At 37.7% G+C, this 23,440-nt stretch overlaps 1 protein-coding gene across 2 annotated transcripts in view; it reads right to left on the bottom strand.

Annotated features, from left to right (window-relative positions):
• The window catches only part of PPTC7 (protein phosphatase targeting COQ7), a 37,351-nt gene that overhangs the window by 13,289 nt on the left and 622 nt on the right, over positions 1-23,440 (bottom strand). For both annotated transcript variants that reach the window (XM_011287829.4, XR_002737183.2), the window contains exon 2: positions 2,904-3,083. In XM_011287829.4, coding sequence (XP_011286131.1) covers positions 2,904-3,083 — 180 coding nt within the window. The remainder of the gene's footprint in view (positions 1-2,903; positions 3,084-23,440) is intronic.

Consider the following 23,440-nt stretch of genomic DNA (forward strand, 5'->3'; position numbering starts at 1 on the left):
TCTGAAAGCTGATGGGATTAATCTGAGGAGGAAAAATGACAGATGAGTAGCATAGCCTTGAAAAACCTGGGGCAGGGGCGCCTGGGTGGCGCAGTCGGTTAAGCGTCCGACTTCAGCCAGGTCACGATCTCGCGGTCTGTGAGTTCGAGCCCCGCGTCAGGCTCTGGGCTGATGGCTCGGAGCCTGGAGCCTGTTTCCGATTCTGTGTCTCCCTCTCTCTCTGCCCCTCGCCTGTTCATGCTCTGTCTCTCTCTGTCCCCAAAAAAATAAACGTTGAAAAAAAAAATTAAAAAAAAAAAAAAAAAAAAAGAAAAACCTGGGGCAGGAAGGACTCATGTTGACTCATTATTACTCACTGACAAACCCAGGCTATTGTTTTGCCACCCCTGTGGCCGTCACGGTCACCTGCTGAGTTGGAGTCAAAACGGTCCTTGTGAATGACAGAGCTTTAACACGCAAAGCAGCACAAATGAAGGTAAGCCCAGTGTTATGGAATCATCTGGATTTGGGAGTATATACTCCTCCTCTGCCTCTTCAAATAACTGATGTGTGCACATGGCTCGGGCCCTGAGAGCCTAATCCTGGAATACATTATTCTTGTGTATTTGTAGAGGAACAAGCAGGAAATGAAGAAAAAAAGTGCTGAGGACAACAGGGTCAAGATGTTCAGACCACTGACAATCCAGACAGGGACCCAAGCAAATCACTCATGCTAAAATGGAAATAATTTTTATCACTGGCCCCTAATTTTGTAAACTACTATGAAGCCTTTTGTGCAGTAAAGAAAGAACCTTATTATGACTCACCCCCTCAAATTCTTAAGATATGTTGGTTTTATAAGACCTAACTCCACTTATGGTTTTCTGAGAAATTATATATTGACAATTAGCCTGTGATGCCGACCTGGATATAAAAGCAGCTAGAAATTCTTAAGAAATGAGTAGTTGACCTTTATATTGAAATTGTTTATAGGCTTTTTAGCAATTCCTGGATTAAAAAAAAAAAAAGAATTACCTAAAGTTATCATTATTTGCGGTTATATCAGAGGCTCAGTAAAATTCAGCAGACTGTCTTCGCCAAAAGATGCTTGAGTTTAAACAGCTTAAAGGAGTGTAGATTAGGTGAAAGAAGCGTGTATGTATCAAACATGGTAATGAAGGATTATTTCAATATGTCTTTTGGGAGAAAAGAAGTGATTATAATATTCAATGTAAGAAAACTTCTAATATGTCCTTACATTTATTTTAAGACCTTCCAACTACATGAGGGTAAACAGGAAAGGAAGGAGGGATAAGAAAGAAACATAGCAAAAAACAAAGTTAAAGCTTTCAAAGTACAAAATCAGGATAGTTGTTGCTTTGCAATTGCTCATTCCAAGTTGCAGTGAATTGATAGGGGGTGTTGGCAAAGGACTCATGGGAACAAGCAGGAGTTGGGACCTGGAATCTGTGTCTATAGGCTCTTTGTCAGATGTTAGACTTTTAGATAGTATTCTGCAATGCCCTCTTTCCCTCAACATGCTTCTGAGTATTGCATGAAGCTTTGAGTTGTTCCTTTTCACAGAAAAAGATCTCTCCACTGAACAAACGAAGCAAGGGGGTCAGAGGTTAAGTAGTTTTCCCAAAGTCATATGGAAAGTTGACAGAGGTGCTAGAAATAGAATCTAGGGTGTTTCACTGTGCCAGGCAAGCTCCAGATTGCATGTCCAAAATAGCGGATTAAGACAAAGCGGTATATTGAAACCTCAAGACAAGGTTTCTCTTCAGTTAGAAGGAAAACAAGCTGATTAGTCACAGCACTAAGACAGAAGATGGCAGCATGATAAAAAGAACGCCTTCCTATAAAAGATTTAAATTGAAGGCAAAATTTTACAACATGGAAATCTCCATTAACACTGATCAGAGGCTGATTTTAAAAATGGATGGTGACTGGGAAGGAGGCTACTTCTACTAACCAGAAAGATGCTGGCAATTAGCAGAAACTTACTAACAGCCTTCTGAGAGCTTGCTCAGAAGGCTGGGTAAGTTGTTGGGTAAGTTCCCAGGAAACCATTTAACAAACAAATGTAGAAGCTTTGGCCAAAAGATGCTCTATTAGCACACCAGATAAACACACACTAGATATTTGGAAGTTTTCTAATATAAGATTAATGGGGATCTATTTTGTGTCATGCTATCTCACAGACTAATCAGCTACCTGCTAGCAGTCTAGGGTACCTAAATGCAACTTGAACTCCCCACAGGTAATCAACTTAATTTTACATACCCAATCCCATTCCCTTTCTTCCTCCCCTGGAGAGGACCACTATCCTGAATTATACAACCACTTACTTTTCTTTCTTCTTTTATCACATTTTGGAAACCCTGAACAATATGATTTTACTTATTTATGTTTATGAATTTGAAATGTGGAATTAAAACTGTTAGGTGATATTCCACAATGTTCTATTTTCCCTCAACATCATGTTCCTGAATATTGCATGCAGCTTTAAGTTGTTCCTTTTCAAAATGCATTTTTCTACAGTAAATGGACTTTCTAGATTTGTTCTGAGTCTTCTGCTGTTATATGAGCATTCCTGTACCTATCTCTTGGTACACGGATATTCAAGAGCTTCTCTGGTCTAGGGTATAGACCTAGGAGTGGAACTGCTATGTCATACACTCTGTTTACATTTAACTTTATTCCATAATACCAAATTGTTTTCCAAAGTGGCCGCACCTATTTACATCCCCTCCAAGCAGTAGTACTTATGTAGAGAGTGAGAGAAGCTCAGAGCTTTTCTATCAAACTCTGCTTAATAAAGAGCCTCAGAAAAAAAGGTGGGTTGCCAAGTGATTTTCTTGGTTTTGTTGACCATCTCCTGAGCTTCTTTACAGAGGAAAACACACAGCATAGCTACTTACCAAGCAAGGGTACTTTATTTTGCAGCAACTCACAGTAGCTCGTGGTGAGGATTCCAATGGGATTACTTGGGACGAACCGTCCTTCTTTTACTAACCGTTCACACGTCCGCATTAAAGTCCCTGAGAACTGAGATGGATCAACTCCATAGTCTCTCCATCCTCCTACACCATCAGCAACCCCTAAAAACAAAACAAAAAAATTACATTGAAATGATGTTCTTACTGACCTCTCAGGAATTTTTATTCCTGTCTCCTACTAACAGTTAATTTTACTACATACTAGTACATGTATTTACCCTGGAATTCAGAATGAAAAGTGCTCATATTTAATGTATTATACACTAAAGGGCACCTGGGTGGCTCAGATGGTTAAGCGTCTTGACTTCTGCTCAGGTCATGATATCGTGGTTCGTGGGTTTGAGCCCCACATCAGGCTTGGTGCTTGCTGTCAATGCAGAGCCTGCTTCAAATCCTCTGTCCCCCTCTCTCTCTGCCTCTTCCGTGTGTGCTCTCTCTCTCTCTCAAAAATAATGTATTATACACTAATACTCCTAATTCACATTCTCTACTTAGAATTCGATCTTTCATAAATTGATGAATAAATATGTGTGTTACCACAGGGTGGCATTGCCTATTAGCCAAGAGTTCAACTTCAGAAGGATTATCGTCTTCGTATAGAAGTATTTATGTTATTACTGTGTCCTATTTTATAAGAATGAAAACTGATTTAAAAAAAAAATGCTGATGATAGTGATAATACAACTGAGCCAGAGCTGGCAATCATTCAGGATATCAAACACAGCAAACTCTAACTTCAAATTTTGATCAATAACTATCAAATAAAGAAATAATTAAAAACATATCCCATCCTCTTTCCTCCTCCCTCAGAGACAGCCACTATTCTGTACAGGTCAGCACTGTCTAATACAACAGCCAATACCACAAGTGACTACTGAGCCTTTGAAATGGTGCTGATCCAAATTAAGAAGTCCTCTGAGTACAAAACACACATTGGATTTTGAAAACTTAGTATAAGAAAAGGGTAAAATATCTCACTAAATTTTTATATTGATTACATGTTGAAATAATATTTTGGATATAATGTGCTAAAGATTAAAATTAATTTCACGTGTTTCTATTTGTTTTATTAATGTGAATACTAGGAAATTTAAAATGACATGTGTGGTTCACCTTTTTTTTTTTCCCGAGAGAGAGAGAGAGAGAAAGAGAGAGTATGCAGAGGGGAGAGGGGCAGAGGGAGAGAAAGAATCTTAAGCAGGCTCCACACTTAATGTGGAGCCCAATCCCACAACCCTGGAATCATGACCTGAGCTGAAATCAAGAGTCAGACCCTCAACCGACTGAGCCACCCAGGGGCCCCTCACATTGTACTTCCATTGGATAGCAATGGTATTGAGATTTGCATGGGTCCATAGAGCTGCTGATGAGTTCAGAGTGTACACAAGACTCCTTTATCAAAAGGAAACTAGTGTTTAAGAAAGTCAGTAAGACACCAAAGTCAACATCATACCACCTCCTATTCAACTCCTTACAAAACCCAAAGCTAGTTGTTCAACATTAAAATCAATTTCTGTCTGCTAAGTTTAAATGAACTGAGGGAACTAAAAGATCAGATATATATACATTATTAAGGCTTTAAATGACCATATATCAACCTTTCTGGAAGGATCTATAAGAAGTATTAATAGTAGTTTTGGAAATAAGAGACTGAAAATGATCAGTGAACAAATGGTGAGACTTTAGCTTTTTAACTTCATACTGTTCTGAACTATTTAAAATTTATTTTTATAATGATTATGTATTGATTTTATAATAAAAATATTAGGAATTTTATAATTTTTAAGGCTTGCTGAGCATTAAACATCCTCCCCACATACATATTTACATTTTTGTATGTTCAACTTTCACACACATTTTAAAGAACTTATTTGGTACAAAAGTAGGAGAGTGTCTGTCTATATATGCGTCCTGAAAAAACTGGCTTAACATGAAATGGACCCAGAAAAACCAAACAAACAAATATGAAATGGACACATGAAACTCTGTTTTCTGGTGACTGCATTTCTCAAATAGAAGTAGAATACATCCTGAAAAAAATGAGAGGAAACATAATTGGAAGAGAGTATAAGGAAGGTGGCAAGCAATATCCCTCTTAGGACAGCAACTTTTCCTACCTTTATGACCAACCAGTAAGCAAAATTTCACTATGGGGCAGTTCCAAATTAGTTGATTAAATGATATGGTGTCTGGGATTTTTTTCAAAACAATAGGGGGGAGGAGTGATGGAGGAATGGATGAAATAAGATTGGCCATGAATAGAAAACTATAAAGTGGAATGAGAAGCACTCTCATTTCTCTACTTTGATATATATTTGAAATTTTCCGTTATACAAATTTTCCACTATACATTATTTAAAATTTCCATTATTATTATCAATGATAATAAGAAAGAAAAAAGATTCTTCTGCTGGCTGTGTGGAGAGCAAGAGCAGAAAAAGGGGACGAATCAGGAATCTATCTTAGTAACTCAGTGGTGAAATGGTGGCAGTGCAGTCAGTGTGCAGAGACTGGAGATCCAGTGTAACAGAAGGACTCATTGGGGTACTGGATGGAGGTATAGCAGTGGTGGAGAAAGACAAGTATCAAGGATGACTGAGGTCTACCCTACCAGGAAGAAGTATCACTTTTTTGTTTTTCAAGCAATTTTGAGGATATCTGGAAAATTTTCACAGAATTTACGATAGTTTAATAGGAACTTCTTTTGAGGAATTCTTATTGGGGGTAAGATTTCACCATTATTTTATTTTTTAAAGATTTTATTTTTAAGTAATTTTTACACCCAACATTGGGCTTGAACTCACAACCCGAAGACCTACAGCCACATGTTCCACTGACTGAGCCAGCCAGGTACCCCTCACCATTATTTTAAATGCAACAATTTGTGTTAATTATAACCGTTGCAACTTCATCTGATGAATCATTCGTTCTTTTCAAATTACTGCCTGCTTGAGGAAAGAATTTCTTTTTAACCAGTCTCTAAGAGACACAATTTTAAATACAAAGTGGTTTCATCTGCAAATGCCCTTCACAAGAAAACCATTAAAATCTGAGATAACGTTGAGAGTTGATCCTGGCACTCACTAAATAATCTGTCAGCAGGTTATAGAGTCTGACCTGACACAGCCCTTCAACATTAATCAGATTTCTCCCAGAATAGAGTGTAACCTTTCAAGCACCTGTTTGCTTTTCTACGGGAAAAAATCCTAGGCAAAGCTCCATTGGAGAAATCTCTTTAGGGCAAGAAGGAGATTCAAAAAGCCTATAAACTGTTCAATAAAGCTGTGGGAAAAAAACGCCTTAGTATACATAAATAATTTACTCACAAAGAACAAGTTATGTAATAGGAAGAGTCATATTTGGGATTAGAATCAGGCTAAAACCAGAATAACCTACCACATGTATATTTGAAACCTAGTTTAATTCATATTAGGCAATTATTTCTACAAGGAAATGAGTATTTCCTCTCATGCACAAGCAAAAGCCTCCATCCACAAAGGAATAACACCTTTTAAACAATGGAATTAATCCAGATATAAAGAGAAATTTCACTCAGAATACATTTCAAAGGTAACGAAAACAACTGTCAAAGGAGAGATTGCTTAAGATCCCAAAGATATGAAACGGCAAATAAGAACATACCTAAGAGCAAAGGGAGACCACAGTAAATACTAGAAACGGGGCTGAGGGAGACACATCCTACCTATGAGAAAGCAGCTCACATTCTTAGTGGGCAGCAACTACTCACACAGGAACTAGACACACAGCTCCCATAAATGCTGCTATAGGAGGGTCAAAAACAAATGGTTAATGCTCATGGTGCCCTGTGGGAAAGGAGCAAGACTTCACTTAGGACATAACATTCAGATTAGGCCCTGGAAGGTAAGTCACTTCCACAGGCAAAGGAAAGTAATAAGAGGAAAAGAATGGTAGACAATTAGGTGTGGCTGGGGTTTGGGTGCTGAGAAGTTAAGTTGAAAAATGCAGGGCAGGAGCTGAAGTTGTGGGCTCAGAGTTGTGATACAAGAACTTTAAACTTTACGCTATAGACTTGAACTGATATGGGAGCTATTAGACACATGTGGCTACTGAGTTTGAAATGTGGCTAGTTTGAATTGAGATGTGCTGTTAAATGTAAAATAACACTGGATTCCAAAAATGTAGTACAAAAAACTATAAAATACTTTAGTGATAGTTTTATACTGAATAGATTGAAATGTTTTAGATATTGTGGGTTAAATAAAATATATTAATTGAAATTAACTGCATCTGTTTCATTTTTACTTTTAAATGTGGCTACTACAAAATTTAAGATTACATTATGTAGTTTACAGTATATATAGCACTGCTATAGACAATAAAGTCATCAAGTTTCCTGGGTAAAAGTGATATAATCTAATCTATGTTTTCTTTTTTTTTCTTTTTTTTTTAATCTATATTTTAGAAGAATAATACTGATAGCAGTGGAGAGAATGGGTTGGGAAGAGGATGGAGGTCAGGCATCAGCTGCAAGATTTTAGTTTAGATGTAACGAGAAAAATAGAATACTCACTAGAAATACAAAGGAATGAATACAGAAAGACACCTGGACTTGATATCAACGTACTTTATGTCAACAGGTTTCTGGATTTCAGGAATGAGTATTGATTAGATGACTCTCCAGTTGGGAAAGGAGTGGAAATGCCTCTAGAAAATATTGAATTGTCTTGGGTATGCTGAGTTTTAGGCACCAGGAGGACATTTTTAAAGAAATGTTATGTATGAAAAGTCAGGAACTGTAAGTCTGCAGCTGGGGAGGTAATCAGAGCCACATCTTTGACAAAGATTGGGAAGTAACGCCATTAGGGGTGGATTAGATGCTCAGGGAGAACACAGAGAGTAGTAAGTTCAAGGAGTCAAGTGGGGACCTTAGGAATGAGAATTCCTGGTCAAATAGCTCATTTGTGAATTGCATTTTACTCCAGGCATCAAATTACAATCACAGATATGATAACTGATTAAGTTTTTTACAACTGATTAAAGTTTAAGGAAATAGTCCAGTTTGGCAAAATGATATAATTTCTTTAGAGGTGAAAAGAGGTGAAGCTGAAAAGGTAGGCCTGAATTAATGACTGGGAATGCTTTGAATGCCACCAGAGAGTTTACACTGAATATAGAAGCTATTTCCTTTAATTCACTATAATCATCTTATGTCTCCATTAATAACATTCTGTCAGCATATATCTAGCTTAAGTGTTTCCTTTGACCCCCCAAATCCAATTAAAACCATTATTAGAGTAAGATAATGGTTACATATCTGAAATAGCCAAGCAAAAGGCTGAGAGGAGACTACAGAACACAGAAAATTCATTTAGGTGTACTATTTACGTGGAAATGCCAGTTTTGTAAAGTGGAAGATAATCAACCAGAAAATATTTATGATGATTATAATTTTCCACATAACATTTTGGTAAGTTTCCTGTAGACTGTTTTTCTAAAGTGAAGAGTTAAGAGAAAAGAAGATAGGATAATTCTGGTGTGTTTCCCATCATTTAAGTGTATCTTTCTATAAAAAGAAAATTCTTAAAGTAACAGCCAATTTTCATTTATTAACACATTTTTGTTTTTTCCTTACTTATAATCATATAAAAACAAAATTTTGCGTACTTTAAAAAAATAATTTGGCTTTTTATTAAACTTAAATTTTTACTTAATAGCTTTGTTTTAGGCCAAAAGTTGAAGGAGAAAAGATTTCATAAGCTGAAATTGTGGAAGCTTAACAATCCTATCTTTCCAATTACTTATGGTCCCCTAGCTGCAAAAGGCTCACCTTGAAAAGGACTCTGAACTAAGCCAACATTAGTCTGTGTCTCTCTAGTATGGTCCATTATCAGCCATAAGCATGAGGTTGCCATTCTTAAGCCCTTCCTACTACACTCACCTTCAGACTGACATGCAATTAGTTACAAAGCAAACATTTTCCAGAAGAAAGTGACGCCTAGAGAATAAATTCTAAATTTCAATTTTTATGTATCAGTGAAAAAAGATTTGACAATTTTATCTAAAAATAGACTCTGGCAGAATTTCAGATATTATCTAGTACCCAAAGGTAATAGCTTTATTCTTTGCATTTTTGATGATCTTGAGGCATTTTACATTGAGCCTCACACTCTAGTGAAGCAAGACAGTTCGACAGGGATTGTTTTTCCATCAGTGAAACATATCTCCTATCTACTAAGATGGGTACTTGATAGTGAATTGAAACTCCAGAAGAGAAACTGAGTAAGATTCTGGCTGGATCACAAGAGTTGAATAAGGAGGGATCAGGATATCTGTTTTTACACTTTCTGCAGCAAGTATTCATCTAATGAAGCCCTGGCTAGGCAGTATTTATTGCAGTGCTATGGCCAGCTCCTTTTTAGATGAAAAGGTTCTTTTTCAAATACTATCATCTAGTGTTCTCCGAGCTAATCTTCTTTGTCTAGAGACATCACAACATGAAGCATTATAACTAAAGAAAAATGAGATCAGAGTATAAACTCAATTTCTATCAAATAGAATAGATCATATTTGTATCAACATTGCTGAAGCCTCAACTATTTGGGCATTAAGAACACTCCCCTGTGATTCAGGACTGTGAAATGTTGTTGTATCTGCAAATAATTATCCCAAAGGGAATAAAAAGCAGAATTACTGAAAAAAAAAATTCAACAGTTGAGTTATTCAGAAAAGTACAATTTACTTTGACTAACAGTCCTTTCAGTTCTCTAGAGGTGAAATTATATAGATTATGATGTTCTTTCTGCTTTAACAAGCAAGTGATATATTCCCTTTGCAAAAAGTTTCCCCAAAGCAACCATTCTTCATTAATCACAACAAAACCTGCTTCTTCTGATTCTCCGGAGAACAAATCTACGTCAAGAATTCAAGATCTCTAAGCAGAACAGCAAACTCAGAGCTGAGGCCATGAAGCTGAAAGAATGGAAGGGAAGAAAGGTTCAACTCTGTGGTAAAATGTGTGAAAGTGGAACCTATAAACAAAACTCAAATTCTGCTAAAGAAAGAGAACTGTCTGAGGCACTTAAATAAGGATCCAAAGCAGAATGGTCCATTTTATGTTTTAGAATTCTAAACAATATAGCTGCTATTTCTTACTAGCTTAGTAAACACAAAATTACTTCGTGATTAATCAAATTAAAGTGTACACACACACACACACACACACACACACACACTCACCCCTACTGTCCAGAATACTTCATTATCTAGAGATGGTAATTTCCAGACAATTCTGGGCAGTTGCTTTGCCTTAAAAAAGTAGTGAAAAATGCTAAAAGGATTAGGAAATGATACTGTGAAGGCAAAATAAAATAAAATTAAAATTAAAATGTTCTTCCTCTAACTTTAGCTCTTCTGTTTAAATACCAACACTTAATGTGGAATGTCTGGCTCAGCGTGACTTGGGGAACTTGGTATCTTATAGACTTGGGTATGAATCACTACCTTCTCATCAAACTGAAGAGTTGAAGGTGAAGTCACAGAAAAGGTCACTTCACTCCTTTCTGAGCTGCAACAGTATCTTCCTCAAATGCTAAATGCTGTTAGCAGTGCTTTCTGAACCGAAGGAAGCAACAGGCAAATCATGGGCTCACACTTACTGTGAACTGTGAAGTGTATGGGCAGGGCCCTTAGTGTGTCATAGAATTAAGGGCTTCTATTAAAGCCAAGACTTCTGTTTCTAAATATTAGAAAATGTTATATAACACCTAATGATTTAATGTTTAAATAAGAAAACAACAGCAATTAAAGCCTAGTTAGTTATCTGATGTGTACCTACTTGTACTGGCCCTTTAGGCTAAAAAAGAATTTTTCCTTTTGCTTGTAATTTATAAGATTAGATCTAGAATTCTGGTCTTAAAGGTTAACATAATATTTATGACAATTAAGCTATATATCCTTGACCTAACCCCAAAGAGGATACTTATTTACCTCCCTGCTTTTCTCACCCATCTATAAAAATAAGAGCTGGCCTTTACTAAAATACCACCCTCTGGGAGAGGTCAAGAGTCACATGTAGCCCTGGCACAAACACTCTTTTTTTAAAAAATGAGAACATAATTCCTCTGAATAAGCCTGCCAAGTGGAGAACTGTCCCTTAATTTCTAAACACTAATTAATTTTTTTTCCTACACACTGTTTCACTAAGTAATGATATTTGAGTGGTAGGACCAATAATTGTTTTTTCTTCTTTCCATTTTCCACGATATTCCCATTTTTCAGTAATGAGTATATATGTTACCTTTATGGGAGGGATTATAAAACCTATATAAATCCAGTTAGAACTATATTTTACATTTACATTCAATATTAAAGTTATTCAACACAGTTTACTGAACATTTTCTATATGCATGACATTGTAGTGAAAGGGAGCTAAAGGGATTTACATATAATAAAAGATTTCCTGCCCAGGGAGCTTAAAATCAAGTGGTAGTGACTGTGGCAGGGAAGAAGGGTTGAGAGGTTTATGATAAATGGCTCTAACAAAATAAACATGCACCAATAAAAACTAAAGTAAAGATCAGATTACATCTAGCTGAAGGAATCAAGAAAGTATTCATGGAGAAGTGCCTGATCCGTGCCTTGAAAGATGAAAACATGAGTCATGGGGGAGGAGGTTGACAAGAGAGGCAATTTGGGCAGTTCCTTAAGATTCTGACTAATATGGATAAAGTGCAGTAATAAAGGTGAGGGTAGAACTCTTAAGAGCTGAGAAACCTGACCTCCAGGTAAATGCCTATTTATTACATTCCAGCCAGGAACCTCTGACCAGCAATCAGCCCAAACAATTCACTGCAGGAGTTCAGGCTTATAAAGGAGGTCTCCTGAAGGAAAGGACTGGCCTGAAACCACCAAAGTCCTTGAGGCCCACTGAACTAGTTAGTTCAACTGAGGCCTTTATTTGCTTTAATGAAGGGGCTTTGCTCAACTATTAGCCTAGGAATAGCTAATGTCAAGGTAGTATTCAGACTCAGCAAAGATCACCTTAGTAAAACAAAGTTTTAAATGATCATTTCTGACTTGAAAAGCAGTGTATATACACTAGGCAAGGGCACAGGCTTTGGAGTCAGATCTGGGTTCAAACTGCAGCTCCAGGACCAGGGTAATGTGTATCCAAGGGTGTCCTTTGGATAGCTCTTTGAGCCTTAGCATCTTCACCTGTAAATGGGTGCTCAGCTCATAGTTGACATGCAGTAAGAGAGACTTATGCCTCTCTAAGACCAAATAACAGCATATAGAACAGTCTATATCAAGCAATCTTTGATCAGTGTTTGTAGTTTACAACCACTGTTCTGTGGTCACAACCAAAAGACAATTCCCACTCACAGGTAATATATAAAAGATGGAGTCCATTCAACTTTTCCCATCACACATCCACCACCATTCAGTATCTCATTAAACATTTAACAGGAATTAAGGAACAAACATATACGTCTCTACAAAATATACAAGGAAAAACAGATCCACCTACACTTTGAAGAAATTAGTTTTCCTTTTTCAGAAGTGATTCTGAAATAACCTTAGTGAACAAATATCTCTTCAGTGCCTGCTGTCTGCTAGGTGCCAGGGTTCAGATTTAGATATTCCTTATTTTAAATGGAAAATCTTACATAACAACTGGTGATATATAAATTGGCCTAAACCATTCCCTTCAGTCACTACAATAATCACAGCACCTCTATCACAACTTTCCTGTCTCCTTTCTCTTTATATTGTGACTCCCCTTCAGGGCGGAGTCTCTTTCACATTGCTAACCAACCATCCTTTTCATCTCTGGGTGCTGGCCTAGTAGCTGGCATAACAGTTCTCAATTCTTGCTGCACAATGACATTACCTGTGGGATCCAAGTCCCACCTCCTGAGTCAGTATGCCCAGGATGGACCTGGACATCCTAGCAAAGTATGGCAAACCAACTGCACAGGTGATTCTAATGAGAATCACTACTGGAGCACTGAGAACTTAGTTAAGGCCAGCTGGACTTAAACATTCTATGAGCCAGATGATTCCACCTCTGAAATGCCTCTCCCAACAAGCAATTCCCTATTTCCCATTCCCAAATTTGATCCTTCTCTTGCATTTCCTTCTCTTGCAGCCCAACCCACCCACACTTGTAGGCTAGAAACCTTAAGGAAGCTTCCAGATGCAAAACCTCAAAATCAACTTCAATTCCTCTTTTCTCTTTCATCCTCTTTGTCCAATTATCACTAAGGACTATTGGTTCTATGTCTGCAATGAGTCTGAAGCCCAACTACTTTCCACTGCCCTAGTTAAAGCCTTTTCTAACTCAAGACTATTTCAGTAGCTTCCTAATTGGTCTTTTGCTTCCTGTTCTCCCATTACACTCTTTGTATCATTTTCATTTCTTTCTTTTTTGCTTTTTACAAGCTTACTATGTCCATGTTATTCTTCTAGTCAAATACCTTCCATGTATATACACTTTTTTACTTGTATATGTAAAAACATTCTCTAGAAGGATACATAAGAAACCGGTAACATTAGTTCCTTCTGGGAGAGGAACTTTGCAGCTAGAAGACAAGAACAAGAGAGACATTTTACTCTGCACCTTTTTAAATTTATAGTATCTTTTGAATTTTGTACCATTTGAATGTGGTACCTCTTCAAAAATGACCAAACCAAACTCAAAACAAAAGTGAAAACATTTTCTATAGCTTCCTAACAACAACAAAAATGAAACACCCAATTACTTAACACAGCAATTGTGACCTTCCAGTTTGGTCTCAACCTATTTTCTAACAATTCTCAACCACCCTCCCAAACCCACCCAGCTGGCCCAAATTACTCTTTAGCCACAAAACAGCTGTAGTTCAGAGAATCTCCAGTGTCTCTGCTGATCCCTCAATCTGGAGAGCTTCACCATTTTTCTCCTTTGCCTCCATTTACTGAAAACCCATCTCTCGAGGCCTGACTCCAGGCTTCCATAACACCTGATGTGTATTCTTTATCCTGTTCCTACGGCCTTCCCTGCCCCACTATGAAACTTCCAGGCTGAAGTCTGTTTTGTTCTTGGTCTTCTCCACCAAGGAAGCAACCTGTAAACAATGAATTCAGGTGACTGTACTGAAAAGTTACAATACCAACACTCTGGTATACAAACTTTCATCTGAGAACTCCAAAAAGAGAACTTACCCAATATTTTATCGTAGAGTTGCACAAGGTGTTATGCTAGCTACAGGATGCTCCCGTCACAGACCATTATAAGAAAGTTTGATGGAAAGAATCCTAAAAGGGAGTCAGGAGAGAACACCACTCCCAGCTTTCTTTGCCACTAACCTGCTGTAGGAAACTGGCCAAATCACTTCCCTAAGCTTTACTTTTCTTATCTGTGAAATAAGCGACAGGAAGGACAAATTCTCTCGAGTTCCTTTAAGAACTAAGATTCTGGGATTCTAAATCACACTGCAAGAAAAGGGAACCTGATTTAGAAACTATAAAATAAAGGTTAACATACAGCTATGCTTTCTTTTTCACATACATTACATTTATTGCATGAGCTAGTTTTGAAGCAAAGGCTCCATTTTAACCTTCGCAAATTTTCCTTTCTTCTTTATTACACCATCACATGTATGTTTTCAGAGACGTTGCAATAATGATTCAGAGGGTAAGAATACTGCCCCATGTCCTTTTACTTTAGTTTTAACCACTTAAAAATGTTGGAAATGTTTCTTCTGACAAAAGTCTAATTAAGCCTAACAAAATGTCAGGCCAACCATTTTTCAATTTGAAACTCTGATAAAAGAAGAAAAAAAAAGAATAAAAGAGGGTTATCGATTAGTATTAATTTACTTCACTGAATTCATCTGATCTGTAAAGAAATTTATATGTATACATGGAATGTATTCACAAAACACACTTTGTTATCCAAAGACCACTAACTGTTGAGTGAATTTAGCATACATGAACAAGAAAAGCAATGATAAGATCAAAGTTGATGCTCAAGAACTAAGAGAAGTGAATTTTTAAAAACAATGTATGCATAAGACATCTTTGTTTAGAGTTCCTCATTTCATAGAAACATTAATGACCATATTACCAATTAGTGGTTGACTTAAAGACCATGAACCGTTTTCTAGCTCTTATGCAAATAGCTCACCTCTATTTTCTTATCCTAAACTGCTATCCAAACATTGATGTGAAAACAGAAGCACTTTTTGTTTGCTTCATTCAGCACAGCTAATCTTTTTCATAGACATCAAATGACAGCATGGACAAATTCTGATAAATCAAAAAACTTGCTGGGTAGCATCCTTGAAAGATCAAAATGTACAGTCATAGTGGCACAGAGACTTGCAAAAAGAAATTCCCTTTCTCTTCAAAATAGTCTGTTAATGAGTAAAAGAAAAATCGGTACAAAAATGTGTTAGAATTGGCCTGAGTCAAAATAGTACTGGGTCTTTCAACAGAAAGCATTCTTTGTAGTAAGTCACTTTTGTAGTCTCTGGCAAAGTTTTTGCAGTCATTTTGTAGCCTGTGGGATTCATACCAACAATTCAATCAATTCTAGAACTATTCACCAAACTTATTCACCACACAACAACTGGTAAATTTATAAATTGTTAATTAAATGTGACAGACTCAAGATCAATAATAAGCTTACTAATGAGAGCAATTTCATAACAATTGGAAAAGGATAAATTACTATAACCTTTTTGAAGGGACCTATGCTAAAATTCATATCAGAGGCCTTGCAAGTGTTTGTAGCCTTTGACACAAGAACTCTTCAAGGAATTTATTCTAAGGAAATATTCAGATGCAGATATTCATTCATTCTAATGTTACTCAAAACAGAAAATTGGCAATTGGGGCATCTGGCTGGCTCAGTCAGTAGAGCATGCGATTCTTGATTTTGGGGTGTGAGTTTGAGCCTCACATTGGGTGTAGAGATTACTTACATAAATAAAACTTAATAAATAAAATCTTTTAAAAAATGAAAGAAAACTGGCAATAATCTAAATAACGAAAAATAGATGACTGGTTAAATGAATTATGGACTATGCACGCAGTAAAATGTGATGCAATTATGTAAGGAAATATGCTCAATTTACATTACAAAAAATAACATTACTATTAACTCAATTTTATTTAATAATATATATATTGTTGTACATACACAAAAGCTAGAGGAAGCCACACTGACTACAGCTGAATTATGATGTACAGGTGTTTTATACTGTGCTTTTCTGAACATGGGTTACTTTTTAAAGCACAAAACAAAAGCATTTATTTAAAAGCACCAGATAACCAAGCAGGAAACTTAGGCCCAAGTCCCAGCTATGATACCAGCTGTTAACGACCTTATTGAGGAGTCAACTTCACAGATGAGGAAACAGATGCAGATTAAATGGAGATAAGAACAGCTATTCTAGTTAAAAGATTAAATAATGTTAAACACAAAAATGCACTGTAAAATCTAAAGCACTACATATAAAGCACTGATGAATCATATATTGTGTCAAGATACTGAATAAATGCTTAGGAAAAACTGAGTGAAGTGTTTTCACTCTTCAAGGAAAAGCTCTGTACCCCACCCCACAATCCATCCAAAATCCTGTTTGGGATCTTATTCAAAAGAACTGAACATCTTTTCTTCTTAAAAATTTTAAACTAAATTGAAAGAGCTGTGCCACTTGCCAACTCAAGTTTAAATGATTAAGTATGTTATCAGCCTAATGCCCTCTGCAATGAGTCAGCTTTTGCAAAAAGTCTTGATTTATGATGCAATTCTGTAAATTGTGTGTAGTGTTTAATAATAGGAAACAAATGACTTAGCTCTCAAGGAAATAGAAAAATACCAGATTTTTAAAATATTTGACAACTCCCAAACCAAATAGATCACTAAATTTTATTACTAATGACAAAAATTAGGATCCAGGGCATCACTTCTTAAAATGAGATCAAAAGTTAACACTAATTTTGAAAGGCAAACTCACAACGCACACTGTTTTTCAGCTAACTAGAACTTCTGGTTTGAAAAGCCTAATTTCTTTTTTTTCAAATTAAAAAAAATGTTTATTTACTTATTTTTGAGAGAGCACGAGCAGGGGAGGGGCAGAGAGAGAGAGAGACAGAGACAGACAGACACTGAGAATCCTAAGCAGACTCTGCACTGTCAGGGCAGAGCCCAAGGTGGGGCTAGAACCCACAGAGTGTGAGATCCTGACCTGAGCCGAAGTCAGATGCTTAACCAACTGAGCCACTCAGGTGCCCCTAAAAAGTCAAATTTCTTTAGAAAGAAAATACTGTTAACTTACTTTCCTAAAGCATTTTCCTGAAAATTCTGAACCTAAAGCCCCAAGTAAGGCCTCTCTAAAAGGCACGGGACTTACATAAAATGCATTTGACATTCAGCTTGAACTTGACATCAGCATTTACTCAAAGGACATGGTTGTAGGTCAAATACTGTGGCCCGGATATAATGCTTCGTGAGTCACACATGAGTACAAACTCCATTTGGATACTGTTGCTACTATTCAGGTTATGTATTGCCCAGTTTCATAGAGCAGTGCTAAAGTTCAGAGAACAGCCTCCTTAGATCCAGCCCCTTCTCCTCCACCCTCCGAAAAAAACCCCACCACAACCAGCTAACTAACATATGCATCTTACCTTCTGCTACAATTTAAAACCTTTTAAAAAAAATGTATTTTCTAAAAAGTATAAACAGTCATGCTTTCAAAATTCAGTTACTTGCTCTATAAAAAAGATTCATCTAGAATCCTTTAAAAAGATTAACACATTGAGAGAGAAGCTGAGAGTTAGGAAAATTTAAAACTAAGCTTGAGAAATCTCTAGATTAAAGACTGAACAAAGGAAAAGTAGTTCTGACAGTATAACAAATGAGGACATGACTTTAAAAATAATGTGCCTTATAAGAATCTTAAGAAAAGTACAATACATCTGTATAACAAAATGAGAAAAATATCAGGGAGAAAGGGTTTAAAAAACAAACAGCAAGATTCCTCTACCCAGCAACCCTGTAATCTTATTTATTACACAATGAAAGAACACTCAGAAAAATCAGACAGCAACTAGTCAAATGCATGGCCTTTTTTTTTCCTTTCTTTCCTTTTTTGGCCAGTGACTTCTTAAGCCCTGTTGCTTCTATGGGTCCTAGAAGGCTCTTTTACTAAACCCACAGCTCTCATATTTCCTTAATATTCCACAATTTTCTCTTGAAAGTACATAGATTATGAAATCAGGCATATTTAAAGTACTGATTAATCTTAGAACTTACATTTGATTTTTACCTTTTAAAAAAATTTCCCTTGGATAATTATAAGTATGTAAAAATAATTATATAAAAAACAACTATATTCCTCATAAAGTTATAGTTATAATAAGACCCAATAATTCCATTTCTAGATATATACCTAAGAGAATGAAAAATATATGTTCATACAAAAGCCTGTACATGAATGTGTCACAACAGCACTATTCACAACAGCTAAAAAGTAGAAACAACCCAATGTCCATTAATAGATGAATGGATAAACAAATGCGGTCCTTCCATATAACAGAATATTATTCAGCCATTAAAAGGAATGAAGCACTGATACAAACTATAATGTGAGCAGATTTTGAAAATATACTAAGTGAAAAAAGCTAGATACAAAAGGCCACATTTTGTATGATTCCATTTATATGAGATGTCCAGAATAGGCAAATCTATTGTCAGAATCTACTTTCTGTTGCCAGGGGTTGAGGGAGGGGAGACGGGGAGTGACTGCTAATGCACAGGGGTTTTTTTTTTGTGTGGGGATGAACATGTTCTGGAACTAGTCAGTGGTGGCAGCTGAACAATCTTGTGAGTGTACTAAATACTAAATTTAGTACTAAATGTACTAATTTTTTTTAAGTTTTATTTATTTATTTTTGAGAGACAGAGACAGCATGTGCAGGGTAGGGGCAGAGAGAGAGGGAGAGAGAGAATCCCAAGCAGGCTCTGAGCTGCCAGCACAGAGCCTGATGTGGGGCTCGACCCCAAAAAACCATAAGATCATGACCTGAGTCAAAACCAAGAGTGGGAAACTCAACTGACTGAGCCACCCAGGTGCCCCCCAAATTTTTTAATTATAAAAGGTAAATGTTATGGCAGATGAATTCTATACCTCAATTTTTTAAAATTCAACCAAGGTCATGTCTGCTGTCAAGATGTAGATCAGGCTAAAATTTGGCTTTCAGAAAATTATGACTATATAGTAATAACACTAGTTTCCTGATACAGCGTAAATTTTAGCTGAGGCAAGTTTCAAAGAGGACTTCTTCAAAGGCTTAAATTAGCATACGTACACACTCTCCCAGGGTGACTACTTTGCTACTAAAAGGATAACTCACTTTTGGGTACAGAAGTTCAATCAAATACATTAAAATTATCATGACTGTTGGAAAACATAAAATTCTACCTAATGTATTCACTTCCTAAATACACTTTTAATGTTTATATTGTTCACATAATCCTTACACCTTAAAGACAACTACTTTTAAGACTGCCATTACTTACAAAAACACTTCAGAAATCCTGGCCACGATCAAAATCATACCTAAAGGCTAGAATATGACATTGTTTTCATTTCTCTTTAAGGTTTAAGTTAAGTCTAGCTTAAATAAATATCCTGCAGTTTTTTAAGAATTACATTACAAATACTCAATTTTCAGAGGTCAGATTTTAGATGGCAGAGACCATGCTGCCATTTGTAAAGAAGTGGTTTCAGTTAACTGTGCTTTAGTATGCAGAGGAGTTTTTGTTGCATTTTAATTATGAGTCATAGTGTGAATGCAGAAGTTGTAAATACACACACACACACACACACACACCCTTAAGCAGAAAAGCATTAAAAGGACAAACAGTACCTAAAGACAGACTGGTTTTGAATTCACCTATCTTTTCAAGAAAATCTAACTAGTGATGCAACGGAAAGAGGACAGGAATGGGGAGTCTGGGTGCTAGTCCTAGTGCTGCTATTAACTAGTGGAGTAAACTAAGCAAAATCATTTGACCCTCTGTAGGCGTCCATCTTCTCACTGGTCTCCAAGGTTTCTAAGTCTTACAACTCTCAACAGTCTTGGATTCTATTGTTAAGTAGCTTAGGGCTGTGGGAGGCCTAGCAGTTACACACTAGGCAGCTCTCATATTTTTGTGTACTTAGGCATCCATGCCACATAGAGTAATGAAAGAACTCAGGATTAGCCACAAGGAAGAAGAAAAAAGAAAAGTGCACACATAGCCCCTGCTGGTACTGGTTTCCTCCTGTTGGACCTAATAAAGAGAAAGCACCTTTGCCAATTTTCCAAGGGATAGGAGTGGTTCCTATGTCTCACCACACCCACCATAGTCGGTTTTTCCTAAAAGAAATCCAGTGGGGACTCTACAAAATGTTGTAATGCACCAGGTACTTTTAGTCACTGCATGACTAATAGAACAGATCAATTCTAAATTAAAGAAAAACAACAGTTTTCTCTTTCTAATACAAAAAGAAAAAACAGCTTTTATTCCAAACAGTCAAGGAGTTCTAAATGACCACAGTGAGTTGCACATATACTTAGCAACAAATGGTGTCAACCCAAAGAAAATGAATTATCTGTAGAACTAGAAGGTTTGAAGCACTGAGGTTCAACATAACATCATTCAACAGTCTTTTAACACATTTCAGTTTAGAACTCCAACTTCTAGAGAAAAAAACACTACTAAAGATGTGCTGAGATGCTTCGCCTCTCTCACAGCCAGAGATAACCAGAGCTGCCTGGGAGGGGATGGTGTCAATAAAATAGAAGTAACCATCACACAAAGTGGAAGCCAAAGAAAGGAGGCCAACTCAGTTGCTTCCGGTGGCTCCCAAGATGGCTCTCTGGAAGAGCTCCTCCAAAACAGGACAGTCCAAGAGAACCTGTCTTCCCTGATTTGTACGCCAAACACACACACACTCAGTCTCTCTCTCTCTTAAAATGGCTCTTTGTCAAATATGGCCAAAGACCACCCCTAGGTGACATAAGCAACACGTGTTTGGTTATGCCTGGCAGCCTCCCTTTTGGAAGGGGTACAGAGCTGCAGTTCCTAATCTGGTCCCCGTGCATGCACCTCTAGGTCGCACACAGATGGACTTCATGGGGTTAGTGAAGTCCTTGAATGCCTGTACAAAATTTTGCCTCCATGCACATTTTTCTGGAGAGAGAGCCCTTGGGCACTCAAAAATCCTGAGACTGTGAAACAAGGATAGTTAAGAACCACTGCTTTAGCACCAAACATAGAAGAAATATACTGAAGGTACCCATGTGAATAAGATAGGAAGTAATGCCCGTTACTTCAGATGCAAAATAGCAAAGGGTGCCGTCTTTTCAAAACAAAAAGAAAATATGATCTGATGGTCAGAAGTCCCTAAGGGTCACATAGTCCACTCTCTAGTGGTATTCCATCCTCTAGTTTAGATGAGGAAAATGAGTCGAGAGGCTCTTGCCCAAAATCACAGATCACAGAGCCAGCCTGGCAAGGCTCAGAACCAAATTAGGCAGGGTTTCTGCCAAGATGATAGGTTTATCTTTCAAAATGGGTTTGACCAAAATTCCCCCATCCTTAGAAATACCCCCACTTCATTAAGAAAGTAGCCTTCAAAAAAAATTTTTTTTAATGTTTATTTATTTTTGACAGAGAGAGAGAGAGAGAGAGAGAGAGAGAGAGAGACACACACACACACACACACACACACACACACACACACACACACACAGAGGGCATGAGTGGGGGAGGGGCAGAGAGAGAGGGAGACACAGAATCAGAAACAGGCTCCAGGCTCTGAGCTGTCAGCACAGAGCCCAATGTGGGGCTTGAACTCACAGATCCACGAGATCATGACCTGAGCCAAAGTCAGACACTCAACTGACTGAGACACCCAGGCGCCCCTTTCAAAAATTTTAAATCAAGCTTAAGTACAGGGATTTGGCTCATTAAAATGTCCCCAAATCATCAATCAAATTGCAAATATTTCACAAAAGCCACTACATAGATTTACAAGGGGGAACCTTCGTGGCTCATTGTCACCTATCCTGTTGCACTAGGAGTGCAATTTGAAAAAGCAGCACAGGTCACAAGCTCATTAAATGAAGCTTCTAAATGTAATGGAAAAAGACAGCTCCCGACAGCCCTTTAAAAAAAATACACGGAATCAGGGTCAAGCCGACTTCAAAGTGGAGTTGTAGGATATCTACAAGCTCCTTCACCTAAGGAACCCTCTCCCACCCTCTTACAGTTAACATCAAGAGTGTTGCCTAAACACTAAATGATTTTTTCTACCCAGGTAATGGGGTCATTCATAAATTAAAATGAGAACAACCTTTCTATACCATGTTCACAAACACTACATGTAGTAGAAACAAAGATAATAAGCAGTTATTCTGAGATCAAATTAAAAAATAATTATTGTCATAAAAAGTTACAGGACCATTTGTTCCAACGCCAAACTTTGCCCCAGCATATGAAATTTAAAGTAATCAAAAACTCAATCTCACCTGGGAAGTGAAACCAAAGTGACATTTGAACCCAATTCAATGACAGCATGTCCTTCAATTTCAAAGGAAGTGCTTTACTCATTAAAGGAGATTCAATGGCATACGATTCTATAGCATACACACTGTCTCCAAAGACGTACGTTATGACAAACTTTCTGATTGCTTGTGAATTATATCTAGCCCTTTCTGTAAGTTCTCACGCTAGTCTCCCGTCCCCAAAGGTGTAACTGGAACAGGCCCTTCGCAAGCACCTGTGGCCTGAAAAGGCTTGAACCAATTTCTCAAGGCTTTCTTGGCTGCAGTTTGAAGAAGGTTCGACCATTCTATTTTGGGTCAAGGAGATTCTCTTCCACCCCAAGTGACCTCAAGCGGGCAAGATCAGTTTGGGAGAAGGTACTGCGAGTGTTTTTTCACCAGGCCAGCGCCACCGCCACCGCCACCGCCTGCGAGACTCCGAAAAGGATGGAGATCTGGTCACCATCGAGGCGGTCAAAGAATGCGGCCGGGCTGTCTGGGGCTCGCGACAGTCCGCTCTGGATCCCGCAGCCCGTGGACAGGCTGCGGCGTCAGGAGTGCGCGAAGAATCAGGGATCTCCGGGGCACGCAGAGGGAGGAGGCAGGGAGGGAACAAGAGCGAGGTTAGGAGTCTGCAGGTGTCTCCGAGGGAAGGGACGAGGTCGTCGGGACTAGCAGAGCCAAGTGACTAACAGTGCGGTTCTGGACTCGGACAAACTGGTCACATCTCAGGCTGGGTGACCTTGAGCACAGAGCTCGACCGCTCTGCGGCTCAGTTTCCTCATCTCTAAAATAGGGGTTGTTCCCACGGAAAACGCACCTTGGAGCGCTTGGCATCGCGCCTGGCACATAGTAAGCGCTCCCTCCCTGCAGCTACTACTGGCTCTCGGGC

Source organism: Felis catus, chromosome D3, assembly GCF_018350175.1.
Source record: "Felis catus isolate Fca126 chromosome D3, F.catus_Fca126_mat1.0, whole genome shotgun sequence".
Lineage (NCBI taxonomy): Eukaryota > Metazoa > Chordata > Mammalia > Carnivora > Felidae > Felis > Felis catus.